Source organism: Elgaria multicarinata, chromosome 15 (assembly GCF_023053635.1).
Source record: "Elgaria multicarinata webbii isolate HBS135686 ecotype San Diego chromosome 15, rElgMul1.1.pri, whole genome shotgun sequence".
Taxonomy (NCBI): domain Eukaryota; kingdom Metazoa; phylum Chordata; class Lepidosauria; order Squamata; family Anguidae; genus Elgaria; species Elgaria multicarinata.
In genome coordinates, this window is record NC_086185.1 from 33,017,437 (window position 1) to 33,026,730 (window position 9,294).

The window sequence follows — 9,294 nt, forward strand, 5'->3', positions numbered from 1 at the left end:
AGTGCACTATTCTAACAATGATCCACATATTTGTGTGGGAAGTGCAGATTGTCCCATATTAACCTGCCTGTGCATTCCGATCCCCAGGCAGGAGTCCTTTTATAAGAGAAGTACATTTAACGTCCACAAAAGAGAGGGCTTCTTCGGTGGGGACATTCTGGCTTTGGAAGGCTCTCTGCCATGGGAAATTTGCCTCAACGCTATGTTCTTTGGCACTGGGTGAAACCCTTTTTGTTTGCCGTGGCATTTTAAACCAATCTTTCGGTTTGTTATATCGTTAGATTTAAGTTTCTATCTTTCTAGTTGGTTGAAATAGTTTTATGCCGTTCAGGTTTTTGATCTTTAGATTTCAAATTGTAATGTGTTGCTTTGGGGTCATTTTATGTTCACCACCCTGAAATTCTTTTTTGCATAAAGGCACGGTCTATAAATGTTTCAGATAAATAAATGCATTGGGTTGATCACTTAAAATGTAGATCCAGTGAAATTCTCTGCCATCTCTACTTCCAGCACATTCAATGTGTAAAAGGAAAGTGTAAAATGTGTAAAAGGAAAGTACAGTTACTAATTACTAACGCCACCCCAACCCAAGGTTCGTTTTAAAGGAGACGCTGAAATTGGTCAACCAGCTGGTTTAATCAGGGCCAGGGCCAGACTATTTTGCACCCTAGGCAAGGTGAGCTACTTTCACCCCCACCCACCCCCAAAAATGCCAGCTTTGATTTTTAAGAACATATGTTTCCTGGAAAAAATAAGAAGCACAAAACTTGAAACTGCTAAATTTATTTTAAAGTGCAAGAAATATGTCATGCCAATTATAGCAAACAAATTGGAAAGGAACGTCTATGGGTCTAAAATGCATTATTTAATAGGAATATCACCTCCAAATCATCCCCCCCAACTCACACACGCGCGGACACACACACTCAGCATCAGTCACTCCAAACAAACACACGCATGAACACATGCATTCACTCAAAGACCCCATGCACCCATACATTCTCCCTCTCTCTTCCGGGTGTGTTCCGGAAGTCCGAAAGTGGAGCCGCCCCACCCCCACGCCAGCGTCCCTGGCTTCGCTTTGGCTGGGCAGGCGTGGGGCGCCATCTCGCCCGCCCAGGCCCAGCTGAATCCTCAGGCCGGGCTGGCGCCAACGCGCGTGAGTGTTGCGCTGTGCCCGTTGCCCCTCTTAGCTTGGCGCTCTAGGCGGCTGCCTGAGTGGCCTCTGTGGTAGCACCGGCCCTGGGTTTAACTTTATATTATCCTTCCTGTTTCCTCCTCTTTCAGAGCTTTGTTGGAGAATGAGAAGAAAAAGAGGGAGCTGGCAGAGAAGGAGAAAGAAAAGATTGAGCGTGAGAAAGAGGAACTCATGGAACGGCTCAGGCAAATTGAAGAACAAACCAAGAAAGCTCAGCTAGGTGGGCGAAGCATCATTCATGTGACTCTGGCTGGAGCACCTTCCAGAGACCTTGTGGAATGTAAACACCCCAAGACTGGTGTTAGAGGGGGTGGGGAGGTTTGTACTGGTTGCTGATTTGGAGTGTCAGGAAAGCTATTACCCCTGCTCTGTTAATCTTCTCGCTTTAGAACTGGAAGAGCAGACCCGCAGGGCGCTCGAGTTGGAGCAGGAAAGGAAACGATCTCAGGAAGAAGCGGAGAAGCTGGCGAAGGAGCGGCAGGAAGCAGAGGAGGCCAAAGAGGCCTTGCTGAAGGCATCACACGATCAGAAGAAGACCCAGGAACAACTGGTGAGTCAGAGCTCTGCCTCGTTAACCTGTATCTTTTGGCAGCTGTTTTTGCAGCATCAGCAGCATATCGGGTCACACTCTAGAGTCAGAGAAGCAAGGTGCAGGACTCTGCCCCAAGGAGCCTAACCATCTAAAGGTTGGTGGAGGGGGAGAGGAGGGAAATGGGGAGATCCTGCGTCACAGGGAGGGAGGTCTCTAAAGGCCTTTCTTCGGTACCCTTCGTTTGGCAGTGAGGACTTCGGGCCTAAGCCAAAGGCTTCAGGAATGGGGAAGATGGGCTCATGTAGTACATGTATAAGCTCAAATGGGAAGGCGGACCCCACTACCAAATGATAGGCAGCTGCCTTTCTATTTTGAGCTAGACTAGCCTTCCCCAACCTGGTGCCCTACATTTTGCATTCCTCACCATTAACTCTTCTGTATGTGGCTGGTGGGAGCTGAAGTCTAGACCACCTGGGAGTGGCCAAGCTGAGAAAGGCCAAGCCTCTGACTCTCCATCCTTGCAAGAAGGGGTCTTCCTCAGCCCTGCTGCTTGAGAACCTTAAAGTGTGGGAGGTCTGGGGGGGGCATCTTTGCCTCTGGATTACCCCCCCCCCCCGCACCTCCATGGGGGGCTGCAACCTGCCAAGTGCCCCCTCCCCCCCCCCCAGTACACACCTTTTAGCCACCTTTAGTGCTCTTTTTGGTAGAAAGGCAGGGTGCAATCAAATAAATAAAAAGAGAGAAAACCGCCACACAGCTTAAAAGCAACTTACTTCCATGATCGTTTTAACTCTTTTAGCACTCTAGAGGTGTTATGGGCCACCAAAAGGGCTAAACCGAGCTGACAAACAAGCTAAATTTGACCCTTTGGGTGCTTCATCATCACTGTAGACACATTTTTTTCAAAAAAACAAAATTGTTTTAATTTTTTTTGTGGGGTGGCAGGGTTTGCGGTGGTGGTGGTGGGGGGGCACATGTTGCCCGCCCCCACTTGAGCTGTTGATGAACTGCGGATTAAACAGAAGCAAGGTGTGTGCTCCATCACTGAGCCTGGGCGCCGCCTTTATCTATGGCGCAGGCTTCCTCACGTGACATGACGCGAATGTGGAGATATGCACCCATTGAGCTGACTTCTTATAAGAAATTGAGGTAGTCTATATCGAGGTAGTCTATGTCAAGGCCCTTGGCAAGTTGTGGAGGCTTTGCTTTGCTTTTTGGATTACAATGAATCGCACACAAAGTCTCTCCATGGTTTGGGTATTGAGTAAGAACTGTAAGTGAACGAATGCGTCTCTACACTGTCATGTTACGTTATCGATGTGTCCATTGAATACGGGCATTGCTAGTAGGTGTCAAAATGCCTGTATGGGAGCAGATCTCTCCACTTGGTTCTGCCCTTGGGAATGGCTGCTGTACACCATCAAAGGATTGTCTGGTAAATGTGTTGTCTCTGTTATCCTGCAGTGCAGACCTCAAACCCCGGCATTTGTGAGTCTTCAAACTCTGCAAGTCCCTTCAGCAGGATGACTTTCCAGATGTTGGATGGCTTTCCAGATGTTGTTGTACTCCCATCATGCCTAACCAGAGAGCTTCGGCTATTGGGCAGTATAAAAATGTAATAAATAAATAAATAAATAAATAACCATTGGCCATGCTGGCTAGGGCTGATGGGAGTTATAGTCCAACCACACCTTCCCCACTGTTGCAATACAGTCATTCACTTCTTTAATACTGATTCTTGCTTTCTGTGGAATCTTGTGGGTCTTTTAAGGGGTGTCAGTGCTAGAGGCCTCTTGCAGGCCCCTCACTGATAAAATTCCCAATTTGGGCCAAGCCATGATGATTAAACTATTACAAACCGCATAGGCTGTAGGTTGGAGATATGGATTTTAATAAGGAACAAGGTTGTTTCTTAAAAGAAATATATATAAAAATGAGATAAAGAACATTAAGATGATCACTATTTCCTTTCAATCTGCATAGCCTTATAGTAATCATATATTATTGGGACCAGCTGCCTGACTAGTTAAAAGCATTTATTAATTTGTGTGCGTGTGTGTGTGTGTGTGGTATGCACATAGCAGTACAAAGGCAAAGAAGAAGACTACTTAATTTTGCCATATTTCCTGTCTCTCTTGATTTCACTAATCAACTTCACTTACTCTTCTCTCTTTCATGTTTTGATTTTTTCTTTTTCCCAATTAGGAAATTTGGGGGAGGTGCTCACACTTTGCAGATAGAGGCTGCATTGGGTTCTTGTGCAATTGAAAAAATGCTTAGAATAAATCCTAGTGTATCTGTACTCTAAGATTACAACAGGAATGCAAACAGTTTGAACAAAATCCAAACTGGTTAAAATTGCAAGTGATCTAACATTTCAAGCTTGTCCTTTCTGCGCTGACCATGCTCTGTCAACTCGTGCAGGCTGCCGAAATGATGGAACTCACGACCAGGATCTCGCAGCTGGAAATGGCTCGGCAGAAGAAGGAGAGTGAGGCCATGCAGTGGCAGCACAAAGTGAGTGGAGTGCCTTGTTCTGATCTGAAACAGATCTTTGCTCTGTTCTGTGGTGCACACGTTGCCCAAATGTCTGGTCGTCTTGGGGGAGGGGGCGGGGGCACACTTGGAAATGCCCAAAGCTGTGAAATGGTGGTATTACATTAAAATAAAAATGAACACATCCTTTAGTAACAGAGAATTGGGTAGCCGTGGTCTGCGTACAAATGGTGTTCAGCCCATTTGCACAAGTGCTGGCTTTTAACTCTGTTGCATGTGCATTTTCTGTGGTCTTCTCCATCATGCAGGCACGGACTGCTCTTCAGTGGTATATTGCTTCAGATAACCCTTTTTGCCCTTTTTGAAGATAGGACAACGTTAGCCCTCCTCCAGTCATCCGGCACCTCACCCATCTTCCATGATTTTGCAAAGATAATAGACAAAGGTTCTGAGAGTTCTTCCGCTAGCTCCTTCATTACTGTAGGATGCAGTTCATCGGGCCCTGGAGATTTGAACTCATTCAAGGAAATTAGGTGTTCTTTGACCATTTGTTTATCAATCTCAAACTGCAATCCTGCCTCCTCAACTTCTGTTTCACTCTTTCGGTGGGGGGATCATGGACCCACTTTTGGGAGAAGACTGAGGCAAAGTAGGAATTAACACATGTCAGGAATTTCTTGGAAGGGCCGCTTTTGGCAGTATTGGTCTCCCAATAGATATCAGGGTAATTGAAGTCCCCCATCACTACTACATCACACTTCCTTGAAACACTGGCAATTTGTTTCTCAAAAGTTTCGTCCTCGTCTTCTTGATTGGGTGGTCGGTAGTAGACTCCAATTATCATGTTCTTTTTATTCCTTGCCCCATTTATTTTAATCCAGATGCTCTCAACGGGGCTCCCAGTCTGATCCGCCTGTATTTCTGTGCAGGGATAGGTATTTTTAACATATAGTGGAAGTCCGCCTCCCTTTCTATTTCTTCTGTTCTTTTTGAACAAGTTATATCCTTCAATTGCTATATTTCAGTCATGGGAGTCATCCCACCAAGTTGTATTTGCCTTCATGTAATAAGAGTTCAAGTTCGTTCTGTTTGTTTCCCATACCTTGGGCATTAGTATATAGTCATCGAAGACCATGTGTTTTATAGTCTGGCTTTGTCCCTACATTGTTGTGGACACTATTTTGGGGCACTCTTGGAGCTGTTCTCTGTACTGTGGTGCATGGGCCTTCATCCATTGTTGCCTTGAAGTTTACATCTCCCGCCTCTGTAAGATTCAGTTTAAAGCCCTCTTAATCAAGTTCTTCATGCTGTGGCCAAACACATTCTTTCCAGCCCTTGTGAGGTGCAACCCATCCCTTGCCAGCAGTCCATCTTGCAAGTAGCATAGCCCATGGTCCCAGGATCCAAAACTCTCACGTCTGCACCACCTTCATAGCCAGTCGTTCACCCGGAGTATTTTTCTTTCCCTTTCTAATCTTCTTCCAAAAACTGGGAGGATGGAAGAGAAGACTACCTGGCCCCCAAAATTCTTCAGTTTCCTTCCTTCTTGCTGCTGTTGCAGTTCCACTGTTCTGTCTAAGAACTCCTCACTTTCTCTTATTTCTTGGAGGGTGGACACTCGCTGCTCAAGTCCTCTCCAATAGTGCCACCAGCTTTCACTTGTTCCAGGTGTACATCAGGTCGATCTCAGGCAGGAACACGAACATTAAACACACTTTGCAGGTCACCACCTCTAGAGACTCCTTTCCGTCCATATTGTCTATTTCTGTTTTGTTTTTTCCTTTCTGATTATATTGAAATTGCCTGTGCTTTGTCCTGTCATCTCTGAAGGTGCACAACTATATGAGTATGTCTTACAGGAAGAAAAATATATATTTTTTTTAATGCTTCAGACCTCCCCTGTCAAACTCCTGTTTTTTCCCCCTGTTCGCTCTCTCTCTGGGAGCTGGCTTCCTTTTGTAGCTTCTAGTTCAGCTGGGCCAGCTGCTCTTCTCTGGTTCTGCTCTGCTTGGAGTCAGGAAGCAGAATGAGCTCACTGGGCGGCTGACAACAATCAGCAATCAGGCCACAGCCCTTCAGGCCCTGCAGCAACTCTCACCACACACCCCTTGTCTCAGCACTCAGGAGCACATGGCAAGCACACGGTCTCTTTGAATTGGCAGCCTCCTGGATTAACTTGAGGCCTCTCTCCCCCTTGCCTTGGTCTCCTCTTCCCCTACCCCCCCCCCCCTGTCAAACTCCTGTTTGCTCCCCCAGTTCTCTCACTCTCTGGGAGCTGGCTTCCTTTTGTAGCTTCTAGTTCAGCTGGGCCGGCTGCTCTTCTCTGCTTCTGCTCTGCTTGGAGTCAGGAAGCAGAATCTACAACCTAAAGCCAGTGTGGTGTAGTGACTAAGGTGTTGGACTGGGAATCGGGAGATCTGGGTTCTAGTCCCCACTTGGCCATGGAAACCCACTGGGTGACTTTGGGCCAGTCACAGACTCTCAGCCCAACCTACCTCACAGGGTTGTTGTTGTGAGGATAACATGGAGGATTATGTATGCCACCTTGGGTTTCTTGGAGGAAAAAAGATGTGATATAGATGTAAATAATAATAACAACAACAACAACAACAACAACAAAACCAGAACTAACTTCCATCCTATTTGGAAGTTTCCTTGCATCGTTACCTGTGGGCAATTCTTAGTTGCTGCAAGGAAGTAGCCCCTTAGGTATTTAGAAGCCTGGATTTTGGTAAGAAACCATGTAGAGGAGTTTTGGAGCCTCATTTTGTGTGTATGTGTGTGAAAAAGTGTGTTCTGCATGATCAAACTTTAGGCTGATGAATTTGGCAAGCTGGCTTTTTTGGTGGGTTCTTCCTTCCTCACTAACCTGCCAGTGGGACAATTTCTCCTCCAGGCCCAAATGGTTCAAGAAGACCTAGAAAAGACTAAAGAGGAACTGAAGTCAGCCACAAGCACTCCACACGTCCCTGAGCCCATGCAGTCTGAGAACGAACATGACGATGAGCAGGATGAGAATGCTGCAGAGGCCAGTGCTGAGCTGAGGGCACACGCCTCCACCAAAGACCGCAGTGAAGAACAGCGTACCACAGAGGCAGAGAAGAACGAGCGGGTCCAGAAACACTTGAAGGTAATGAGGGGCTTTGAGGAATCTGATGGGCAGGGGAAGAGGGAGCAGTCAAGTCCAGATTCAGCCATAGACAGTTCAAGGGTTGCATGGCTGCTACTATCAAAGATGGCAGCTCCGCATTATAAGTAGGAAGTAGGAAATGTTCCTCATGCACTGGTTTCCCCACTCCTGTGAGCAGCAGCCAATGCCAGGATCTCATGTGATTTGGAAGCCCAAAATAGCATTTGCTTTTTTTGCAGCCACATCAAACTATTGGCTCATATTCAGCTTGTGATCTACAACAATTCCAAGATTGAGCCAAGTATCCCCCATCTTGTAACTGGTTTCTTTTTCCTAGGTGTAGAACTTAAACATTTCTCTCTATTAAATTTCATTCTATTGTTTTCAGACCTTCCCAAACTTCCCCCAGTTTGGGAAGGTACCATTGATAAGCACTCTTTGAGTCCGATTCTGTAGACAACTGTGGCTCCTCCCCTCTCTCCCCGATGTGTGCTGGTCACATGTGGGGGGATTTGCATAATTATGACTTGTCGTGTCTTGTGAACCTAGCCAGGGTGACGTTTTGCCTTGGGCAACGAGTTACTCAGAACTGTGCAACAGCTCATGGAATCTGGGTAGCTTGTTACCCACAGCAAAAAGCCACTCTGGCCAGGTGCAACATGACAAGTCATGCTGCTGAGGTTCATTATGCAAATCCCCCCTCCCCAGCATGCATGTAAATAAGTCACCATGGATTCTCGATTGTGTGAACTGGGGGACACACACAGAGAGAGAGAGAGAGAGAGAGCATCTGTCCAGGAAGAGATCTCCAAGTGGTCCTTGGAACAGTGGTTTTCAGGGCCTGAATCCTCTGCAGCTGAATGAGTGAATGGGCTGTACAGAGAAGCATTGCATTTGAAGGGTGAAGGTTCTGTCTGTGGCCTCGCATGTGTGATTGAAATGGCAGAGATGCCCATCCAAGCTCAGTCTTGGGTCTCTTGTCCAGTGCACGCACACAGCAGCCTCTGCCATCATTATCTTAGATTCCCCTCTTTGTACTGATAGCCAACGCTTGTTCCCCTCTCTGTCCGCAGGCTCTTACGTCGGAACTGGCCAACGCTCGAGATGAGACCAAGAAGACAGCTAATGACATGATCCATGCCGAGAACATGAGGCAGGGCCGCGACAAGTACAAGACCCTCCGCCAGATCCGGCAGGGCAACACCAAGCAGCGTATCGATGAATTTGAGTCCATGTAGCCATGCCTGTGCCTGCCGTCCCCGCGCTCTCCCTTCTGCCCGCCGTCCCCCCCTTTTCTCTGCGTGATGCTGGAGCCACTGCAGACGAGCGACCGTGGTTTGTCTTAGAGTGCTGTACAGAAGCTGCCCTTCAGTGTAGGACCAATCAGGGAGGGAGGGAGGGGGTGGGGTGGGGAAGTCAGCTGTGCCTTATTGCAAACTTCTGGCGTGGTGGTGATACCTCTTCTTCCTGAACCCGGGTTCAAGAGCGCTCCCCGTTCCACGCAGCTTCAGGTTGCTTCTGGTCCCTTGGTGCTGTGCTGTTGCCCCAGCAACTGACAGCATCTCTGCCCATCCCTCGCCTTGTTAGCCACCGTTTGAAGAGATTCAGCCTTGAGTCGTGCTGATGGCTAACATTGCTGAACTATTTGGATCTCTGCTTTTCAGGGCAGGGTAGAAATGTAATGGAGGAGAATGGGTGGAAAGTAGAATACGAGATGTGCCTTCTCCCCCGCCCTCTCCCAAAGACCAAAGTTTTTTGTGATTCCCTGAGCTCAGCAGACCAATCACATCCTCTCTGATCTTTTTAGTGTTTTGCATGTGCCACTAGCTAAGAGGCTGCAAAATTCTGGAGTGGATTCCTTAATCGTGACATTTTGAAAAGGTTGGGTTATTCCTCTTAAGAAAACTTGCTACAGAGTAGCTTTTGCCATATCCAGTC

At 47.2% G+C, this 9,294-nt stretch overlaps 1 protein-coding gene across 1 annotated transcript in view; it reads left to right on the top strand.

Moving 5' to 3' along the window:
• The window catches only part of MSN (moesin), a 68,441-nt gene extending 59,703 nt beyond the window's left edge, over positions 1-8,738 (top strand). Inside the window, exons 9-13 of the mRNA XM_063141669.1 lie at positions 1,288-1,418; positions 1,588-1,748; positions 4,155-4,247; positions 7,123-7,356; positions 8,430-8,738. Of these exons, the coding sequence (XP_062997739.1) occupies positions 1,288-1,418; positions 1,588-1,748; positions 4,155-4,247; positions 7,123-7,356; positions 8,430-8,594 (784 nt within the window). The 3' untranslated portion in view covers positions 8,595-8,738. The remainder of the gene's footprint in view (positions 1-1,287; positions 1,419-1,587; positions 1,749-4,154; positions 4,248-7,122; positions 7,357-8,429) is intronic.
• The last annotated feature ends 556 nt before the right edge of the window (positions 8,739-9,294 follow it).